The sequence below is a fragment of the Canis lupus genome, chromosome 27 (genome assembly GCF_048164855.1).
Source record: "Canis lupus baileyi chromosome 27, mCanLup2.hap1, whole genome shotgun sequence".
In the NCBI taxonomy this organism is placed as follows: domain Eukaryota; kingdom Metazoa; phylum Chordata; class Mammalia; order Carnivora; family Canidae; genus Canis; species Canis lupus.
In genome coordinates, this window is record NC_132864.1 from 29,683,860 (window position 1) to 29,707,028 (window position 23,169).

The 23,169-nt window shown below is 38.9% G+C and overlaps 1 protein-coding gene across 15 annotated transcripts in view; it reads left to right on the forward strand.

Annotated features, from left to right (window-relative positions):
- MTMR3 (myotubularin related protein 3) overlaps nucleotides 1–23,169 on the forward strand; it is a 141,377-nt gene that overhangs the window by 103,441 nt on the left and 14,767 nt on the right. For all 15 annotated transcript variants that reach the window (XM_072803193.1, XM_072803192.1, XM_072803198.1 and 12 more), the window contains 8 exons: nucleotides 487–569; nucleotides 2,781–2,947; nucleotides 9,460–9,556; nucleotides 11,964–12,077; nucleotides 17,591–17,796; nucleotides 18,325–18,456; nucleotides 19,446–19,557; nucleotides 22,628–22,823. In XM_072803193.1, coding sequence (XP_072659294.1) covers nucleotides 487–569; nucleotides 2,781–2,947; nucleotides 9,460–9,556; nucleotides 11,964–12,077; nucleotides 17,591–17,796; nucleotides 18,325–18,456; nucleotides 19,446–19,557; nucleotides 22,628–22,823 — 1,107 coding nt within the window. The remainder of the gene's footprint in view (nucleotides 1–486; nucleotides 570–2,780; nucleotides 2,948–9,459; nucleotides 9,557–11,963; nucleotides 12,078–17,590; nucleotides 17,797–18,324; nucleotides 18,457–19,445; nucleotides 19,558–22,627; nucleotides 22,824–23,169) is intronic.

Here is a 23,169-nt window from a genome sequence, read left to right on the forward strand (position 1 = left end):
AGGATGCTCCTTTGCTGACACAAAGCCACAAGCCTACTTAGTCATTTGGGGCAAATAAGTGTAGTCCTACTGTCACCTTGATCTGTACTTCTCCGTAAACAAGACAAGATTACCATTCTGCTTCCCTTCAGCTCCTTTGTCATTGCAAATCACAGCTAGCTGTAGAGTGTAAAGTAGTACTTGGAGAGATTGAGTTTGATACTTGAGAGATGACATATTTCCCTGTTTTTCCAGAGGTGGTGCCTCCTCTTCATTGCTTGTCTTCATACTCAAACATGACTTGAGGCTGTTGATTTAGAGGGTAAGGAAGGGAAATGCTAATTCACTCAGTAGTAAATCACTTGCATACTACTGATCCAGATAAATTTGCAGTTCTTTTTGCTGCTTTCCCCTATAGAGATTTGAATCTTTCTTATTGGACCCATTGAAAGAACTGCAGGATCAATGCCTTCTTGACTAAGGGGACTTCATCTTTTTTAATTGCAGGTTCCATTACAGCTTATAGAAAGTGTTGAATGCCGAGATATATTTCAGCTTCATTTGACGTGCAAAGACTGCAAAGTTATCAGGTATGTGACATGTTTTTGCTGATGTTTAGTGTGGAAAATACATATTTTTAAAAGAATGGACCCATGGTTTGGTGACAAAAAAACAGCCTTTGAGGGTCAACCTTGTTAGGAATATTTTCTAAGTAGTTAGTGCCTGGAATATTTCATCTTTAGGCTACTTTGCTATTTGAAAAGTGATTTAAAAATTTATTTGGAAGTAATTTCAAATTTACAAAAGTGCAGTAATTAATATATTACAAAGAACATCAATATTGTTAACATTTTACCCCATTTGCTTTCCATTGTTTGCAGTGTGTGTGTGTGTGTGATTAAAGGGTTCTTTTTCTGAACGATTTGAAAGTAAGTTATGTAATCTTGGCTTTTCACTCTGAAATACTTTGGTGTGCATTCCTAGGAATAGGGATATTTTCTTACATAACTATAGTATCATTATCAACTTCACAACTTTACACCCATAATACTTTTATCCATGTTCTAGTTTTGTCACTTGACCTAATAATGCCCTTCATACCATTCCTCTCACCACCACCACCCCCATCTTGTTCAGGACAGGATCTATGCAAGGTCAGGTATTGCATTTAGTTGCTATGATTCTGTAGCCTTCTTTTCGTTCTGTTTCATTTCATTTTTCTTTTTTCTTTTCCTTTTAAAGATTTTATTTATTTATTCATGAGAGCACAGAGAAAGAGGCAGAGACATAGGCAGAGGGAGAAGCAGGCTCTCCATGAGGAGCCTGATTCAGGATGTGATCCCAAGACCCTGGGAAAAAGAGCTGACTAAGCCAAAGGCATACACTCAGCCATTGCTGAGCCACCCAGGTGACCTTGTAGCCTTCTTTTAATCTAACACATTTTGGACCACTTTTGTCTTTTATGACATTCACATTTTGAAGAATATAATCTTTTATTTTAGTTGAATGTTTCTCATTTTGTGTCTGTAAAGTGTTTCCTCATGGTTAAATTGAGGTTGTATATTCTCAGCTGCAGTACTATATGTGTGAGATTGTGTTCCTCTCAGGGTACTCTATTACATCTGGAGGCAAGCAGTGTCCATCTGTCCCTTATTGGTGATATTAATTTTGATCATTCTTGTCAAAATGTCACCTGCTTTCTGTATAATTTCTACATTTTCTCCCTTGCAACTAATGAACAGTCTATGGGAGGCACTTTAAGACAATGAAAATATCTTGCTTCTCATCAAGTTTCTCCATTGATTTAACATCCATTACGGTTTTTATCTGATGTAATCTTTACCATTATAGTTTTTATCGGATGCAATCCTTACTATAGTGGTTGCAAAATGATGCCTATGAAATGTGTTTTTAAATTTAGTAGCTCTAGAAATTCTAAATTCCCCAAGTTTTTACTTTATCTCTTTGAATAATTTTGGAGTACCAGTTAACACCATATGTTGGCATAATGATGAGCCATATTGATTGGGATGAGGGAGAGGTTTAAGTGACCCTCCTTGGTTTTCACGTAAATTAGTTGCCTTTTAGCCATTGAGATTTGGCTTGCTTTTGGTAGATACTAGCTACAACTCATATTTAAAAAGCGTATTTATTAATTACTCCATTTTAAACACATTTGAAAAGGTGAAGTATTTTTTGCCCTAATTGAATCTAATATGTATCTAAAATTGCAATTCATAATAGAGTTGTTTGTTCTCTACATGGTCATAGCTGAAAGTTTCAATGTAATATGTTTTATTTTTCATCTGTAGTTGCTGATTTATTCTAATTGCTGACTAGACAGATTTTGAAATTATTATCTAACTGGCTGAAGGTTATGCTGTGATTTATTTTTGAGCTGGCCTGATATGTCATATCAAAACAAAATGAACTTCTCCTAAATGTATTTCTTGACAGCCTTTTTAAAGCTTTGGTGGAAGATGTAGAAGGAAACCTATTCATGGAAGAGAAGATTGCTGTTTTACTTTAATAATTACCATTAAGTAGTCTCAGTAGTGATTTCATCAGCCTAAAAAGTTTTCCACATGCCCATTTTTTTCCTTTTTGACATTTTGTACCATTGGCTAAAATTTGTTGGACTTTTTATTATAAATGATAAACATAAAAATGACTATCTCTAATGCTTCCTTGACTGTAGTTGTCACTGCACCAGGAGGTAGACACTCTTGAAGTGGTAGCTTCCCTTAGTTCCATTGTCAACTGCCTTCTAATTACATCCATACTTATTTGGCTTTACAAAGGTGTCAGTTCTCAACCTTTGAGCAATGTCAAGAGTGGCTCAAGAGGCTGAACAATGCAATCCGACCACCTGCGAAAATAGAAGATCTCTTCTCATTTGCATACCACGCTTGGTGCATGGAAGTCTATGCCAGTGAAAAAGAACAACATGGAGACCTGTGCAGACCAGGTAGACTCTTCTAAAATGTGCAAATGATGGCTTTATTGAACTACTGTTTGAAGTACCCTTAACATGAAATGGGACTCCTAAGCATACATGTATTCATTCAGTGTATATTTTATGGAGCACCTAACATGTGCCCATCATTCTTCTAAGCTTACAAAACATGTGTCCTGCCTTTTGAAGGAAGAGAAGAAAACTAGATTTGGCATCACCATCAACTGAGCCTAAAAACAACTTTATTGAGGTTTAATGGGAATTGTAAGAAGCCTAATGGAAGGGAGCCATGAGTGTTGCACATTTGGGAAGACTTCACATCCAAAGTGGCTTTTGAGTAGGCTTTGAAGGTAGAATAAAGAAGAATTCATTGGTTAGAGGAAGGAGGAAAATATTAACACAAGTTGCATGAACAAAGGTCCAGAGATATGCAAAGGTAGGACACAGAATAGTGGCATACAAAATGGCCTTTCCCTATCTTCTTATTTTCAAGTCAGAGATTTCCTGTTATCACCCCTGTCATCTCATAGGTGATAAAAGAGAGGTCTAGAGAGGCCAGGTAACTCGCCTCAGGACAGAAAAACTGAGCCTGTGCTGGAGCTCAGGCCTCCTGACTTCCCAGCAGATCTTTGTTCCGCTTTGTCTTTCTCCCTCAGATATGGCTTGGATCAAGTTCATGTTATTTCTTCACATATAGTTGCCTGTAAACTTTTGCTGCCACAAATAAAATTTTGCTGGTCCAACACTCAGTCTTTAGTATGACCAGCCTGGAAGCAAAGTCTTGAATTTCTAAGCAGTGAAAAGTTGTGAGTCTCACAGCAGTAAGCTGTGAGCAGCTTACTCTTAGGACTCTTTTCTTTAAACCTCAGTTTTTAATCCTGAGTTTTCTATCTTAACCATTCTGCCGTGGGTCGTTTTAAACATTTGAGACTAATTTAGCTTTCTTGCATCACTTTGTTTCCTGACTCATTCACTGGTTGAAAGTTTTAGTTCATAATTAAAATATAACATAAGCATCATCTTATTTTTAAAGATGCTTTGATATATACTTTTGTTTAACTCATGATCTCATCAAGCAGACAGGATAGCCTTTGTGTCTCTGTTTTGGGAGACAAAAAAGTAGAACTCAGAGGTATAGCCTGTTGCCAAGTCTCACTGCCAGTCAGTGACAGAGCTAAGACCAGTTCTTAGCTATTGAGAATGGACTGTGTGGGGTGCTGTGGATACAGAGATGAAAAATAGGCACTGCCCTTTTGGAGCTACAAGGAAAGCCTCAGGAATCCAAGCTACCTATGAGCCTGGTCAGGCCAGTGAAACCCAGAGAAAGCCACAAGAGTCCACACCATCCTTGATAGCATATGAGAATGTGTTTAAACTGTCTCTGACTTCACTTCTTCATTCATTGCATCTTTCTTTTTCCTTCTTTATTGAGATGACATTGTATTTTGTTTTTGTGGTTGTTATGGCTCTTTTCAGGGTTTTTTTCCCCCAAGGTAAAGTTTATTTACAGTGAAATGCATAAATCTTACATGTATTTTTGCTTAATTTTTAGTGTGTCTTATTAAATTTTTAGTCTCTACCATTTCCTAAGATAATGAAGTTAGTGAGTTATATCTTGCTGCATGATGTTATATAAGAACTTCAGTTGTTTAAGACTCCTAACTCTAAAGGGCATTTCCCCAGTTTTAGGTTAGTTAGTCAACAAGGCTTGCTTTTTCTCCTATCCTGTTTTCTCACAACTGCAGACTGAAAATTCCTCATCTCTTTAGATGATTCCTTATTTCCTTGATAAAATAAGTTTCTTTTGGATTTGAGCCATCTCTTAGGATATTGCTAAGCAGGTCAGAACGTCACTCTTTTAGCTATAGATGGCTTTTTCTTGAGCTGGGATGACTTTGGTCCCCAGATCCTTCTCTTCCTAATACCTGTTACTCTTTGACTATCAGAATATGTCTAGATGTCCATAATGTTCTCTGTCTTTTCATTCATTTGTGATGCATGGAGATGTTTAGGGGGTAGAGTACTCATTTAAGAACTAGGGAACCTGAATTCAACCCCATACTTTATCATTTAACTCAAAAAATGATATTGGGCATGACATTTGTCTTCTCTGTACTTTAGTTTTCTTTGTTCTTCAAGCTGAGACATTCCTGTTCTTTCTTCCCAAGCTGATCTGGGTATCCTGAAGATTAAATGTTATTGCTGGAGAGTTCAATTTGGTAAATATTTGAGTGCTTCCTATGTGCCATGCTTGTCAGAACATTTTGGAAATTGTGAATATATAAGGTGATGCCATTGTAACTGATTGGTTGGAGCTTAACTCTGAGTAACAGTTGTATTTTGTTTCTTCCTAATATGTCACAAATCCACACTGAAGTTAACCTGTCACCACTTATATGGTATCTTATTGTACTTCAGTGGCTTGATTTGAGTGTGTGTGTAGATATGGCTTTTTGCTTTTTATATATTTTCACTGTGGAGTACAGAGGGGGGATCCTTGCTCTTAATAAAAAATGCTGTGGTAGCATTTTTAAAGCCAGTCAACCTGGTTCTTCTGTCTCCACTCAATATTGTTGAGTGTTATGGTGGCTACAGCACTACTCACCAAATATGAGCATACCAGACAACCACATTGTTGTAAGTCATCTTTAGGGTGAGACAACACTTGAGATATTTCAAAGTGATGCCTTTGTATAATCTGCTCCAACGTATGAGATCATAAGCATAGACTCTAAAGGTTTGAAGTTAGTCTTTTAGTGGTTAATAAAGCCTTTTATGGATTGTTCTCTGCCTAGTTTGCTAAGAGTAGAATGTGTTTGGAAGGAAGGGAATGGGAAAATTGCATCATTACTTTGTATTCATATAAATCTTAGTTTCTGACTTTTGATGCTGTCATAGTTAAGTCAGCCACATTTTGGCCATAGTTCTGAGTCTTAATCTGCTTTGGAAAAAGTCTCAATATTGCTGTTGTTATTGGAGTCATCTGTGAAACTTGAAAAAGTCTTTGCAAAACCCTTGACTCCACTCTTAGACCCATTTCAAATTCTAAATAAAGGAATGGACTGAAAGCTTAAAGCTTCTCTGTCATGTGCTCAGTTTTCTTCTCTTCATTGTAGTTGCCTTCTTGGTGATCATTCTGTACTTCAGCATCCAACAGGAGTCCTAACAAATGACCGCGCAGTTCAGTTGTTAGTTTAGTATATCAGGCCCATGTCTCTGACCTCTCTTCTGTGAAAGGCCCATTGAGCACATCTTGTTTAAACCACAAAGAACATAGGACTTTAGGTCTTAAAACTGGTGTGCAGCTGCCTATTTAGTATAAAGTAAAAGCCCTTACCAGCAAAGTCTGTCTTAGGAGTTTGAATGAAGTCCATTAAATATACATTTTGATGACTATACTGGGATCTTTGTTCATAGAAAAGAGTGATTGAGGGCTGGTTCTCACCTTCTCTGACTCTGGTGCAGTTCTTCTTCCTCATATCCTGGATAGAGAATTGGCTCTTTTTTCAGAACTTTAGGCTGGACTTGAATATCAACATGGGCGCAGAATCACCCAGGGAGCTAGGCTTTTATGGGGGCTGGGGTTTAGACTGACTATTGACACTGGTTATGATAGAGGGGCTCATTGCTTTAAAAAGGTCCTCATTTCTACTAAAATAAGAATTGCTGGACTGTTTGCATTTTTTGTAAAAGAAATATTAAACATTAAAAAAGGATACATCCTCACTTGGGGATGGGGGAGGGCAGACAAGAGGGTTGAAATGGAAATATAAAGCCAGACAAAAAACTTATAACCATAATATTTCAAATGGGATATTATAGGATATCTAATACTGGATCAGTGGAAACCTAAGAATTCTTAGAGGGAAATTCTTAAGGGAAATCAGCAAATAGATGTGCTTAGCATTGACTTTTCTAGCTGAATAAACATAAGGGAACTTCTAACATAATTTGGCAAAAGCCAATTGAATTACTCATGTATTCAAGGTCTATTTCTAGATTTTTTTTAAGCATTACTTTTCAAACTAAGTTATTGTCCACTTGTGGGTCATGAAATCAAAAGTTTTCAGGAATGAAATACAAAATGAAATGAAAATATCAAAATGCATCACACATAGTAAGGGTGGGTAGTTTTGTGAAACTCTTAAAAATAAACTTGTATTGAATTATGTAAAACCTAATTCTTATTGTGGGTTGTGATGGTCATTTTCAGAGTTAGGAAGTCTCTGTTTTAGAAGATACATAGGTGATTAAAACTCCCTTGTTTTCAAGGAACTTGGTGACATATTTTATGCTTGCTACACAGTATATATTTCTTTGTGTGTAGCTCAGAATTTCATGCTCCTGATAGTGATTCTAAGCATTTCTTTGGGCAAATTGCTGCTGCTGATGGTGATTTGTCAGTGATTATTTTAAAATTAGAGGGACCTTTTAGGGTATCTGTGTGTTTATGCTAAGATTGGAGGTACTAATGTTAAGAGTCATTAATTAAAGTACTTTTACCTTTTGCAAAGACTTGGAGCTCTATCACAGGTGGGAAAAATCTCATCAATTAATGAAACATCATAGTTTTATAGTTTTTAGATAGCAATTTTAAAAAATGAAGGATTCTTTAATATTCTTGATGGTCACTGTTACTTGCAGTTTGTAGACAGATGGCCACCCCATTTCAGATAGCTTTTTTCCTATTTGAAAGCCTACATCACTTCTAAAACTTTTCCAAAATGGGATGTATTCAGCTGATTATTTCTTCCTGCATCTCTGCACCTCATCTTTTTATAGCTCTCCTTCAGGAAACCTATAATACCTAGTTTAAGCTCAAGAAAAGCAGTTTAAATGGGAAGTAGTTTTGTGGAATTGTCCTTCATTTGAGTAATTGCGGTTTCCTATTCTGAAGCTCCTTTCCCAGGGAGAGCAAAGCTTTATACTTTGATCACCAAAGCAGTCTGCTTTATGCTTGTATTTGTTATTGTAGTTTCTCCCAGCCCCCACCAGCATTTATTTTACAGCCTGTAACACTACATATTAGAGATAATGCTTAGTGGTTTTTTATTTGTTTTACTGCCCTAGGACTCTATGTTTTCAAGGAAGAAAGTTATTTCAGATTTAATGACTTTTATGTTAGGTTCACTTACGCCTTTGTTGCTTGCTGTCTTTAGGAAGAGAAAGCCAATTTCATTAGCAGATGTAGGCGGGTTTTACTTGTTTGGGTGAATGTTACAAATGCTTAGCACTTTACTTAGTAGCATTGTGTTTTCTGAGATTCTTGGGTACTGGCAGTTACAATTTTGTGATCTCTTATCTGCAGTTCTGTAATCTGTGAGACTCTGAAAATCAAAAGATTTTTATTTGGTGGCTTGATATGATCTGAGCTGACATGAAGCTATTTGTTGCTTTACTTATTCCATTTAGTGTGAACTATCCATGCATTTTACTGTAGAAATATTAATGTTTGATTAGTAGACTCTGTTGAGAGCATTAATCTAATACTATAGTATATATACCACCTTAAACTCCAGAATACTCAAGTTTTGAAATTTGGCCCATAAGGTTTCTGATGAGGAGTCGGAGATTTCAATTACTACTATTCTTAGTGAACTTGTTGATTTTATTTTTTAGGTATACTGTGAGTGTGGAAAAGGAGAGTAGTCCATATAATGAGGACTGGGTTTTGGGACTAGACAAACATGCCTTAATAAGCTCTCTCAGTCTCCGTTTTATCCTTTGTGAAATGAACTTGGTAATAACCATCCTGAGTTGGTAGTAGTGATTAAATGAGATAACATAATTCTTGATCAAAATTCCAAGACGTGGGAACAACCAAGTGTTCATCAGTAGATGAATGGATAAGAAAGATGTGGCATATGTATACACACACACACACACACACACACACACACACACAGGAGTATTATTGAGTCATAAAAAAATTTACCATTCGTGACAACATGGAAGGAATCTAGAGGTTATTATGCTAAGTGAAATAAGGCAGAGGAAGACAAATACCATAGGATTTCACTTATATGTAGAATCTAAAAATGAACAAACAAAAAAATAGATACAGACTCAATCAAATACAGAGAACATATTGGTGGTTGCCAAAGGGGAGGGAGGTTGGGGATAGGGAAAATAGGTGAAGGAGATTAAGAAGTACAAGCTTCAAGTAATAAATATGTCACAAGAATATAAAGTACAGCATAGGGAATATAGTCAGTACTATTGTAATAACTTTGTGTGGTGACAGATGGTACCTGCACTTATACTTATGGTGAGCATTTCATAATGTATGCAGTTGTCAAATCACTATGTCATATGCCTGAAACTAACATAATTGTATCAGCTATATTTCAGTTAAAAATTTCCTCATTCCTTTATATAGTTTTATCCTGACAGGGACTTTTTAAACTAAAACTAAATATATGTTATTTTATTTATGTAACTGAGCCAGGGTAGCTATGCTTTTATTCTGCCTGTTTTGCATAAATGATATTCATTTTTTTCTTTTTGCTGTCCTTGCCCCCTAGGGGAGCATGTAACGTCAAGGTTTAAAAACGAAGTGGAGCGGATGGGTTTTGATATGAACAACGCCTGGAGAATTTCCAACATCAATGAGAAGTACAAGTGAGTTGTATGGGTGCCTGTGGACCGTGTTTCACAGCCAGTGCCTTTGCAAAAATGTCAGTTCTCATGTGGCAGAACATTTGAACTTACACATTTTCTTTCAATGGAATTTTATTAAATCTAACTGCACAGTCTTCAAAGTACTGCTTGAGCCTTCTGTTCCCATTGCTGGACACTGGGAGTGGAAAGTAATGCTTCATAGGATTCTAGAACCTTCCTTTCTATCCCCTCCATGCCTCTGTTCTTCTTGGTGTGTGCATTTTCTAGACAATGTTGTGTTCACATGTAGGCAGGCAGTGTCCATTGGTCTCATCACCACTTGATGTCACATGGGAGATAGAATCAGTGATCTCACAAACCAGTGATAAAACACTTAGAAGCTAGTTTTTATGACTAATTTTACTCCAGAATCTATGAAATAGGCATAAGTAGTATTCTGTTCTTTCTAACATCATAGCTATGACCATTTAATCATTAAATATTAATATAATCATTATTAAATATTTCCCATTACTTTTTTCCTTAGAAGGTGTAAGTACTTTGGTGTGGGGGCAGACAGTTAACTAGTATGATTTTGGTGGTCCGGATTGCTATAAAACAAAACAAAATTGTTCAGGAGATTTAAATTAGTATTTTTTCTCCTCTTAAGATTCCCTCTAGCAGTTGGAGACATTAATCATTATGTTTTTTGAACTCCTTCATATTACAATAACCATTTTCCTGGTGTATTTGTGAGTAGCCATCAGCATTTCATTTTTCATTGGAAAAAACTATAGCTGATCACTGTATGTAGCTCTTAACATGGACCTTGGTCAAGGAATTAAAAACCTGGGGTGTTGTGAAGAAACAGGAGCTATAGACCTGTCATTCCTTTACCTGTTCTCAGTCATAAGTCAAAGCAGAGAATGGAGGTGGAGACTGGAGGAGAGGCCTCAGAGACCCTGAGACTGCCACAGACTTTACTTATGTGTAACCCTCCTTTCCTATGTTGGAAAACTGCTTATCTACATGTAAGCAGCTAGTATTTGCTTAAGAAGTGACTACTATGTACTGTAACACTTAAAAAACGAATATAATGATTAGAATATTGGGTGAAGTCAGAAAACTGAGTTAAGCTAAGCTAGTTGAAAAAAAAAGTTTGAGTTCAAAAGCCATTTGGTTTTCAAAATCCCGATTCAATATGGGTTTTGAAAATTAACTTTTGTCTCTGAGTCCACTATCTACTCAGAACCAATCATCAGGACATTGGAAAGTTCTTTCTACTACAAAGAAGGAGAGTTAAATTTATTCTTAAGTTTTAAACAAGATAAAAGAAATAAGACAAAAGAATAAGACTCATGGTTAACATATTAACTATGGTCACAGTGTCCCAGATTATTTTTAGGAATTCGTGGGTCTTAAGTTTATAGAGCTACTCTTGGTCTTAGATATTCTCCTGGTTCAGTGGCTTTTAAATTCCTGATATTTAATCTTCTGGAAATTGAGAACACGATGGAGATATTTAGTGCAGAATGATCAAAACCCCCAATTCCTAAGCTACTTCGTGTTTTCCGCCTCTTCCCCTAGTGCATGAGGTAGGCTAGGGCCAGAGGATGGTGGCGCAGGAGAAGGAGGAATTTGTGTATTTTAGGATTTGAATTAAAGGTCTTGCCTTCACTGTTGAAAAATATTGAGATACCCATAGAGAGACACTGTCCTGTAAGTAAAAAAAGCCTATCAGGAAAAAACCCTGCATTTTGAGGCACCAGCTTGACTAGCATGCAGCTACTGACTTCCTCCCTAATGAAACAACGGCTTGTTATGATTAACGGCTTACTCACATTACTAACTTGGACCAGTGGGACTGTGATTGTGTATACAAATGTCCTGACTTTGGTACTGCTTATACATACCTATGCCTGCACCTGTTACCTATAATTAGGACCCATCAAAGGATATGTTAGTAATTCTATAAGGTCTCTAGAAACCTGAAATTGTCGGCTCTTGTCCTTCTTCACATGTTTCTCTTTGACAGAAGCCTGAAAGAGTAAGGGGGTCTGGTAGAGATGACAGACTTCCGCTTTTATAGTTGGACTGTGTACTTTTGTCTAGTTAAGAAATTACCTGTATGTTTGTTAAAACAAAGTTACATGAAGTAACTGCCTGTAGACTCCTTTTAATCACTGATGTTAAGATCACCAAACTCCCAAAGGCAGAGTCTAAAGATAGTATCACATGGTATGTACATGAGCACCTAAGGCAGCGAGTTCTGCTGAGTAGGCCAAGACTTAACTAAAGCTCTTTATTGCCTTTTAACTGGCTCTGGGGTAGTTTGATCAACATCCTTATGTTGACTCACATAGTGTCTCTCCCTCGTTTCCCTCCCTGTCTTCTTCTCCTACTCTCTTTTTCTCACCTTCCCTGTTAGGCTGTGTGGTAGCTATCCACAGGAGCTCATAGTGCCTGCCTGGATCACCGACAAAGAACTAGAGAGTGTAGCAAGCTTCAGGTCCTGGAAGCGCATCCCTGCTGTCGTTTACAGGTAAGTAAGCCTGGCAGGGCCCAGCCTGGTTGGTGCTACTGCCCACTGCATACGGTCTGCTGCTCTGCTGCTGCTAACCTGGGAGGAAGGGAAGGGTTCAGAGAACTTCCCAGGCAATTATGTGTTTCCTTATTGTTAAAGCCCACTCTCCAGTGACGCACCAGTCCTTACCACATCCAGAACACTTGCTGATGGTTCAAGTGATAAGAAAAATTTGATAAGTCTTCAGTATTGCTATTTTAAGATCCTTCTGACATTTTTTTAAGAGTTTATTTATTCATGAGAGACACAGAGAGTGAGGCAGAGACCTAAGCAGAGGGAGAAGTAGGCTCCCTGTGGGGAGCCTGATGCTGAACTCGATCCCAGAACCCCAGGATCATGACCTGAGCCAAAGGCAGACATTCAACCGCTGAGCCACTCAGGCATCCCTCCTTCCAACATTCTATGGGAAGATAATGTATTACTACATTTCACTTCCAATTTGGCCTTTGAATTGAGAGAGAGGAGTTCCAGAAAGTGAGAGTTGAGTCATTTGTGATTGTCTCTGTGGTTGAAACTTTGACACATGAAAGAGCCCTGTTTTGAGACAGAGCATTTAAAGAATGCTAGGGCTTGGCTAGATAAAAGATCTTAGAGATCAAAGGCATGAGAACTAAGGGAGGCAAGTTCTAGAAGAGGATGGTGGCATGGTGGCATGGTGGCAAGCACAAGTTTTTGGAGTCCAGGTCTTTTCACTGATACTCCTTGCTGAGACACCTTGAATAAATTCCCCAACCTCGGCCTGTTCCTAATTAGTAAAATAGGAATGATGTTCAACTTTACAGGTATGCTGTGCCAACTGAATGAATCTGTAAACACTGGGCTTCTCTAAGCGGTACATGGAGTAGGTTGTATTCCTGGGGGCTGCTTTTACAATTCATTGAATAGTTCACTTCTTAAGGACTCATGTTAGGATTTAAAGAAGTCATTCCTTCTTATTTTGAAACTGTTTCAGATGTCATCTCTGTATAATATTCACATTCTCCATTTCATTTTTCCAGCTTACAGACTTTTTGGGCTTTCCTTGAATTTGGGCCAAACCAGTGGGGCTTAGAGATTTTTATGCCAGGAAGCATTCCATTGAAATATTGAGGTTGTAGGAAGGGATTTATCTCCTTGTGGAATTTCCACCGAGGTAACCAGCTTGTTCATTTAGTCCACTGATGGCAAATTCTGATGGCCATCCTGAATAGAGAGAGATGAAAAAGTGTTTGTTTCTGGCCCAGGGAATCCATTAAGTTTTCAATCTCAATTTTCATCACTGTTGTTTTCAGACACCCCTAGAAAAGTAGGTCACCAAATTTACCTATCACTCAAGTGGCAAGGATGACACAGGAATTAGAGAGCAGGGAAAGCTGAAAGGATTTGCGTCTTATCAGTGATCGGCCCAGCTCAAATAGGGAAAGCAGCCAGCTGCTGCTCTGTGGCCAACAGTTGTGTTAGATCAGCCCTGGCATTTTGTAGGGTGTAGGGATTTTTTTGTAGACTTTGAGCATAGGGAGGATGGACTATCCTTTTCAAAGTATGGGGCTTTAGGTGAATTCTCCTTGTTGGTTGAGAAGTCTTGTAAGTGCAAGTTGAAGAAAAACTTCTTAGAATAAACAGGGGAAACCTTTTTTCCCTTTTAAAATTTATTCTAGAGGGCATGAGCCATGAGTTTTTTTTTTTTTTCCCCTAGCCCTTCTTAGGGACCATAGTGTATAAATAAATGAAATTTATATTTCCAGTTTCTCCAAGGAAATCTGCTCTTAGAGGATTACAAATGAAAGTTCTTGGCATAGGGACACCTGGTGGCTCAGCCATTGAGTGTCTGCCTTTGGCTCACAGCATTATCCCGGAGTTTCGGGATGGGGTCCCACATCGGGCTTCCTGCATAAAGCCTGTTTCTCTGTCTGCCTATGTCTCTGTCTCTCTCTGTGTCTCTCATGAATAAATAAATAAAATATTTTTTTAAATTTATTTATTTATTTATTTATTTATTTTTTAAATTTTTATTTATTTATGATAGTCACAGAGAGAGAGAGAGAGAGGGGCACAGAGACATAGGCAGAGGGAGAAGCAGGCTCCATGCACCGGGAGCCTGATGTGGGATTCGATCCCGGGTCTCCAGGATCGCGCCCTGGGCCAAAGGCAGGCGCCAAACCGCTGCGCCACCCAGGGATCCCTTATTTATTTATTTATAGAGACACAGCTAGAGAGAGACACAGAGACACAGCTAGAGAGAGAGGCAGAGACACAGGCAGAGGGAGAAGCAGGCACCATGCAGGGAGCCTGATGTGGGACTCAATTCGGGTCTCCAGGATCACACCCTTGGCTGCAGGCAGCACTAAACCGCTGCGCCACCGGGGCTGCCCAAATAAATAAAATCTTAAAAAAAGAAAGAAAGAAAAGAAAGGAAGATAGATCGATCGATCCTTGGCATAAAAAAAGAAGAAAGTTTTTGGGAAGATAGATCGATCGATCCTTGGCATAAAAAAAGAAGAAAGTTTTTGGTATAGTCTACACAAAATCAGATAGGCTTTCTAGGAACTAGCCTCTGTTTTGGAACATGTATCTTGTATCTCTGAGCCCCAAACTGCATTGTTAAATTATTAGGGAGCTTTGTAAAGGATATGTTGAAGAATATTTTGGGGATACTCTGCCATTCTCTGCTTTGCCAGCCCAGGTGGCAAAATGCTTCTGAATCTAGCATACATTTACTGAATTAAATTGTCTATAGACTACAGTAATGATTCCTGAGGTTGCTAGCAGCAGTTATTTGACAGCACCACACTGAACTAGCATCCGATTAGTGTTTTTTTTTCCTACTGTAATGAGAGAGTGTTTAATTGGACTTATCATTGAAGACAGAGATTACTCTAACACAGCAATAGTACAGAGGGCATCCATCTGTAGTGCAAATCACAGCAACCCCCTTTGTGCATTGAGTAGTCATTAGATATTTCTTGTCCTTTAGGGAGCTTGCTTAACACTAACTTCAGGATATTTTAAACATTTACATGTTTCTATATAGAATTGAAGCTTTTAGTATTCAGTGGGGGGGACTCATCCATTGGACATGTTAATTATAACTTTTTCCTGGTTTTGTTTGTTAAAATGGTAGAAATGCTCTTTAGTGATTTTTAGCTGTGTTGTTTTAGTTCTTGATCATGCAATCTAAAGTATTTTGGAAGACTGCAGAAAACTGCTTATTGCAATAGCTCAGTTGGAATATAGCTGTTAAAATGCCATGACCCTTTAAACCCAAGATCCAAGCTGAAGAGTGCCATCTTCTGTTCCTCTTGGGCACTGCTGAGAAGCATTGCAGAGAAAGAGGATGCTCAGGAAAGATCCTGCCAGCCTCTTTTGTAAAGGTTGACATCAGTCAGCTCCGTTGTTTTCCAATGCATATTATATATACTAGTAGGCATTTTAGGAATTAGGTTTTATTTACAGTTGGGCTCCATTCAGCAGGTGAGCCAACTGAGCATGTTCACAAGTGCTTTCCATTACCTGTCTGTCTCTGTCTGGGAGGATGTAAAAATTGCAGGCAAATGGATGGTTCCAGTGGAATATGGTTCTTGCTGAATTTCATTGATTGCTGGTGAGCTTTAGGATTAAAAGCAAAATTTTTTCTCACATTGTTCCTTGAAGATGACAAATAGATTCAATAATATGTTTTATTTACATCTGTCTCACACATATGTTATATGTTGTATGAATGTATGTACTAAGATTTTTTGTTTTAAAGATTGTATTACTTTGAGAGAGAACACGTGAAGTGGGGGAAGAGCAGAGGGAGAGGGACAAGCAGACGTTGTGCAGAGTGTGGAGCCCTGTGTAAGGCTCCATCACAGGACCCCGAGATCATGACCTGAGCCAATACCAAGAGTTGGATGCTTCACAGAGTCACCCAGGCCCCCCCTGAATTTACATTTCATTTTATTTCGCTCATTTATTTTAAAATATTTTTAAATTTACTCTTGAGAGACACAAAGAAGCAGAGACACAGGCAGAGGGAGCCTGATGTGGGATTCGATCCTGGGACTCCAGGATCACACCCTGAGCTGAAGGCAGTCACTCAACCACTGAGCCACCCAGGCATCCCTGTATGTACATTTTAATGGGAGATAGGACACGGACACTTCCTCTCTGGGAGATAAAATTGGGGGCATTTAAAATTTTTGTTTACTGACTTCTTACTCTGATAATTTAGTTTTATAATGAAACGATTACTTTTATAACTTTTTAAAAACTTAGTGATTGTCACATATAGTTCAGCCTTTTAATGTGTACAGTTTGGTGATTTTTAAAAAAATAGATTCACAGGGTTGTGCAACCATCATTACAATCCATTTTAGTACATTTTGTACCACCTCAGAAAGAGACCCCTGACCCATTAGTAGTCAGTCACTCCCTATTGCCTCCCCAATCCTCCTAGCCTCAGGGCACTAGTAATCTACTTTGTTTCTGCAGACTTGCCCAATCTGGACACTTCTAATAAATGGAATCATACACTATGTGGCCTTTTGTGACTGGCTCTTCATTTAGCATAACATACTCCAAGCTCATCCATGTAGGATTTATTGGAACTTTATACCTCCTGATTGCCAAATACTACTTTTATTACTTTTTAATTGCTAAAATTGCCTACCTAAATTCCTAACTAGGAAAAGACTGGGTTTTAGTATCATCTTAAAGTAGACTTTTGAGGAAAATTTGTGGTCTTAACTTTTAAAAAAGGATCTATAAAAGAAAAAATAGAAAAGGATCAGAATATGGCTTATTGAGGTTTTATGCTGTTCATTTTAAGAGCTTAAGGAAAGGTAGCTGGTGCATTGAGCTATCTGCCTATAGTAAGAGCAGTTTGTGAGTCACGAAGTCTCAGGGGATTTTGTAGAGTAGTCCACTGTGGGCCAGGTAAGTGTTTGAGTCCCAAAGGTGATACCTTTGGAAAGAACTTTGGGACTTTGAAAAGAATCCCCAAGCCAACCATAAGTGCACAGTTGCTGTAGTGGGCCCTCAGAAGTTATTGTGAAAACAAATTTTTCTGTGACAGCATCTGTTATGCCAGGATATTCGGGTGCAGTATTAAAAAGGAGAGATTAATGTTTCATTATTGAGTGCAGAATTGGTGTAGTATTTGTAGATTACTTGTCACCTGATTTTCCAAAAGTAAATTTAAAGATTCAGATGTTTACTTTATGAATATTAGCTTTTTTAAAGAGCATACGCTTATCATTTTGTTGGTAATTCTACAAAGGTCTCTCAATTGTAGGATTTTTTAGAAAGATCCAGATAGGTTTTGTTCTTTATTCTTGTTGCTATAGAAGATTTCTGCCCTGAGGAGACTTGAAGCTAACCCATCACTTACCTGTACTCAGGCCCTTCATTAAGACATTTAAAATCTACTATCTTACTTTTTGTGTGAGCTTAGAGCTTTGAAATGGGGCCACTGAGATGGATGCAATTGTTGTGTCTTGTTCTTTGCACAGGCACCAGAGTAATGGAGCTGTCATTGCCCGCTGTGGACAGCCAGAAGTCAGCTGGTGGGGCTGGCGAAATGCTGATGATGAGCACCTGGTGCAGTCAGTAGCCAAAGCTTGTGCCTCTGACTCCCGATCAAGTGGCAGCAAGCTGTCGACTAGGAACAGTTCTCGAGACTTTCCCAATGCGGGAGACCTTTCTGATGTGGAGTTTGGTAAGATGCTTCCTGGGCCCAATGGCAGCAAGTTTTTAGAGTATTTGTGAGAACTTTTTCTTGAAATGGCCTTTCCCTTGTAAGACAGAGAATTTGTTTCATAGGAAAGAGAGGGTGAAGCTTAAATTAATGGGATTATTTGAGGAATCAAGGTCTTGACAGAGAACCAGAAGACTGTTTTAGACATGGTTTAAGAGGGTTAGTGTGTTGGTGGTCTTTCTTGTCATTGTGACAGAATGGGGTATATATGATAGGGGATCTGGAGTGTCTCCAGACCATGGCAAGAGACATTAGGCTTCCTTAAAAGACTATACATGTAGACATGAGATAAAGGAGACTGTAGGCAAAACGGAAGATAAAGAGAGAAGTTCTATGTATCAAGGATTCTGGTTGGGGGGGGGGGTTCACTTAATTGAGGGATTTTGCTTTTTGTTTGGTACTGTAATAGGTGTCTTTGGTTCTTATTTTGCACAATTCTGGGAGAAATTGATTCATTTAGTTTTTCATCCCTGCTCCTGATGTTCCTAGATTCTTCTCTGTCAAATGCTTCAGGAGCGGAAAGTTTAGCCATCCAACCACAGAAGCTTTTGATCTTGGATGCACGCTCCTATGCAGCAGCTGTGGCGAACCGAGCCAAAGGAGGAGGCTGTGAATGCCCAGGTGAGGTGTATGGTGCTTTGTCCCCTGACACTGTTATCGTGAGTCCAACCCATGCCCAATGTGGTCTTAGTTCTCAATTTGAAATGAATGGCAAAGCTGTTTAGATTCTTCCCTGAAAAGTAGTTTCTTTTCAGGGAAGAAATGGAGGAGGAGGTGCGGTAAAACCAAAAAATCTTCCTTCCCAACCTTTAGGTGATAGTGTGTTGGTGGTCTTTCTTGTCATTGTGACAGAATGGAGTATATGATAGGGGTGATAAAGTAAATTCTCCCTTTAATAAGGCTTGTTCACATTTGGAAGCTGCTGCTTTAGTGGCTTCAATATCCCAGCCTTCTAAAAGCTTTTTGTTGCGTTTGACAGTCGGTTTACTCATCACTGACCTCACAGAAAATTCCCCACATGGCTTCTACTTAGAAAACTTGAGGTGGAAATTGAAGCAGTAAATCTAGAACTCTAGCAATGCACCTTTGTCCTGACCTATAGCAGCCCTACAGTTTGAATGCTGACTTTGTCCAGGGAGGGGCCCCTTTAGTGCTAGGTGTGTGCTGATGGAGCGGGTAGAGGCTCCACACTCCTCCTTCAGAGGCCACCTCACCCGTAAGTTAAAAGAGGTGGTACAGAGGCCAAATGTGAATGCACAAAGCGCACTGTCCTGCCAGATTCTTTTCAAGAGAGTCCAGAGCTGTAAAATTTGGCCCAAGAAGTCATCCTGAGGTGAGGAAGGCTATAGATCTTTTTCTTAAAAAATAAGAGCTTCTGTTTATGTCCATATCTTCACAAATCTAACTTTCCTTTTTGCAAAAACAGCTAAAATTCAAGCAATGTTTTTCCTCTCATAAAAGGACTGTACTAATAGGCATCAAAACATTGCAGTTTCATTAGTCAGCAGCTATAATGGACTTGCTTTATAGCCTGTTTGCTGCTTTTAAATTTGGCCATGTGGGCTTCAAATTCAACATATTTTTGTTCTCTTTATTGTTATTCTCTGCAGAGTATTACCCGAACTGTGAAGTCGTGTTTATGGGGATGGCAAATATTCATTCAATTAGGAGGAGTTTTCAGTCTCTTCGGTTGCTATGCACACAGATGCCAGATCCGGGAAAGTAAGACATTGGCTTTAGCTTTAATTTTGCGTTGGCTTTTTTTTTTTTTTTTTTTTTCTGTTTCCTGGTACACTTCAGCTTTACTTTCAGTCCCCGTGGGCATTCTTCTTTCTGTGTTAGGAGCACAGCAGCACAAAAGATGCTGAGAGAAAAATCTAGCCCTTGGAAAGGTTTAAAGATGTAGGGCACAAACCCACCTCAGTCTTCAGAAGCACTGCCTTCTTGTTTTTCCTGGGACCTCTTCTTTCTCTTCTACATAGTTTTTGGCTCATTTTTAATCCTGTGGTTTCTGATATCCTGTAGTAACACCTGCTGTGAACTGGGTGGGATATTTTACCTTGAGGAGTCAAAATGTATTCATCATGTTGCAAACAAGGATTAAACTTTCTTTAAACTTGCCATTTGGTGAATTCCTTTTGCATCTGCTTCTGATTCCAAAACTACCCCCTCTTATTTATTAAGGATATTACCAGATTCTTTTTTTTTTTTAATTTTTTTAAAATTTTTATTTATTTATGATAGTCACAGAGAGAGAGAGAGGCAGAGACACAGGCAGAGGGAGAAGCAGGCTCCATGCACCGGGAGCCCGATGTGGGACTCGATCCCGGGTCTCCAGGATCGCGCCCTGGGCCAAAGGCAGGCGCCAAACCGCTGCGCCACCCAGGGATCCCTATTACCAGATTCTTATTGCTTATTAAAAATGAATGTTTGCATTTGCAGTGAGATAGGTGAAGTAACACCCACCTCCCTTCAAGGGAACTGGTTGAATACAAGATAGATTAGCAGGACTGCTCTGTAAAACAAATATGGACAGATAAATATATAAAAGCCCCTGTTTTACTATTTAAGGAAGCCAGAAATGGTGCCAGAGAAGACAGAATTTTCTCTTTTCTGATGTTTGTGCTGGAGCCCATAGCTATTTCCCTGGGTTCTGTTCAGTAGTTCTGATCACATCAAATTTTGTGGAATTCCTTGATTTATTCAATCAAATGGCTGCCTGAACCACCTGTACTAACTCCTGGTAGTAAATGATTAGATTCATCATAGTTGGAATCAGCCCAAAGGGTGAAGCAGTTGTCTTTGGGAGAAAAAGCCTGACCAAAGAAATGAGCTTGCTGCTCTGCTTTGGAGATGAGCAACTTGTATCTGCTACACATTTATAGAAACCAGCACGTAGTGCTCTCTTCCCCGGAGATAGGTCATAGAGCCTGGCTGAGGTCTCAGAAGATCTCAGAAGCCACTAATTGTGTGACTTTGGCCAAGTGGCTTAATTATTATGGGTATCAGTATGGTATCAGTTTTCCTGTTTATAAAATGATGAAAGGGATAGAATCAGTACCACCTGATCTCAAATATTTTCCATATATTAAAATTCTTTTCTTTTCTAAAAGATTTTATTTATTTGTTTGATAGCATAAGCAGCAGGAGCAGCAGGCAGAGGGAGAGGGAGAAGCAGGCTTCCCACTGAGATCATGACTTGAGCTGAAGGCAGATGCTTAACCAACTGAGCCACCCAGGCACCCCTAGAATTCTTTCTTAAAAAGCCTTAAAAAGCTCTTTTTAAAATCTAGAGTCAGAAAGATGCAATTGGTCCTCACCTGGTCCGTATGAAAGTGTGGGGATTTTATTAAGGAAAAGGGTGATGTTTTGCCTGTAATTGGCAGCAAGTCATTAGGCATTACTTCTTTGAGGGTAAAAAGAAGCCCTGGTAGTGGTGAGATCAGCTATACTCAAGCCTCTCAACCCTTGTTTGAGGCCGTGGAACTACAAATCTGATCACATTTTGGAGAAATCAGAGCTTGTGGTGTTGCGTGTAGGGAGTAGAATTCATAACAGCGCACAAGAACCAAATGTCAACATAGTTAAAAACCAAGTGTGATACGCTTATGATTACTTCCAAGTGGTAATTCTTGAGATCTGATACTTCCTGAAGGTCTTTATGAAAAACGGTTCTTCTAGATCCCTGCTGAATCCAGTCTGTTAAGTCCCATAACACTGTGTACTAATTTGTGTGTACTAATTTGTGAGAGTCTTGAGTCATTAGTTTGGGCTCACCTAGTTTCAGTCAATAGAAATTCTTATTTTATCTTATTTTATTTTATTTTAATTAATTTATTTATTTTTAGAAATTCTTTAAATTTTATTTATTAGAGCACACAAGCAGTGGGAGAGGCAGACAGAGGAAGAGGGAAAAGCAGGCTCCCCTGAGCAGGGAGCCCTGATGTGGGGCTCAATTCCAGGACCCTGGGACCATGACCTGACTGAAGGCAGATGCTTAGCTGTCTGAGCCATCCAGGCGCTCCAGTCAATAGAAATTCAAGACTTTGGTGGCAGGGTTAGAGTGGGGAGCAGGTGCTATTGTTTGCACTGTTCATCTGGCTTACATCTCCTTATAGATATGTCTGTATGTGTGAGTTTTCTATACCCCCCCCCTTTTTTTTTTTTTTTTGAGAACTTGTTGGGCATAGTTGCTGATCATTAAATATAAGTACCTTCTGTTTTACAATATCAGAAGTGGCTTAATTTCCTTCAGAAGACTCCAGAAAGAACTACATTTCTTGAGGCACTTGGGTGGCTCAGTCAGTTAAGTGTCTTCCTTCAGCTCAAGTCATGATCTCAGGGTCCTAGGATCGAGCCTCACATTGGGCTCTCTGCTCAGTGGGGAGCCTGCTTCTTCTCCCTCTTCCTATGCCTGCTGCTCTGGCTACTTGTGTGTGCACGCTGTCAAATAAATCAATCTTAAAAAAAAAAAACAGACCCTACTTTTCTTATACTGGGTATGTAACTACCACGGACTGAGAAATATTAATTTTCAGAAACTAGGCATAAGATTTTTGTAACAAAAATTCTATTACTGTCCTATCTCTAAAGCTGTCATCTATTGTGTAGTAGGGCTTGAGCCTCTCATCTTTATACATGCTTCATAAGGACAGATTTGTTTGTATTGGCAGTGTTTTATTTGGAGGGAAAGATCTTTGGCAATTGCTTTTTAATTTCACAGGTATTTGGCATGATGCAGTAAATCATAAAAATCAAATTTCCTTATCCCCTTCTGTTTTTATTTTTATAGTTGGCTCTCAGCCCTTGAAAGCACTAAGTGGCTCCATCACCTGTCTGTGCTTCTGAAGTCGGCACTTCTGGTAGTGCACGCTGTGGATCGTGATCAGCGGCCGGTACTAGCGCACTGCTCAGATGGCTGGGATCGCACTCCCCAGATTGTGGCATTGGCTAAGCTCTTGCTGGATCCATATTACCGAACCATAGAGGTGGGTGCATCCAAAGAGTAGGATTTGGTACTTCGTTATGAGTGGGAGAAACCTTGGAGGGCTTTATGATCAGTTTTGATCGTAGTGGTTAGGTCTAAAGAAAGTGAAATTTGTATTAAAACTGTTGCTCCTATACCTTGAGCTAAAATGTGGCAGTGCCTCCTTCACTTCATATGCCTCTTAAAAAGTAGCAGATTGTGAATAACAAGGTATTGAGAATACAGTCATATTTTCCTTTGCAGTCTATGTACTTGGAAAAGCTTTGGCTACTCCAGGAAAATGGGGCTACTATAGAAGGATCTTGGCATGCTTATTATGATAATGGGTCCAGATATCACTTCAGTGT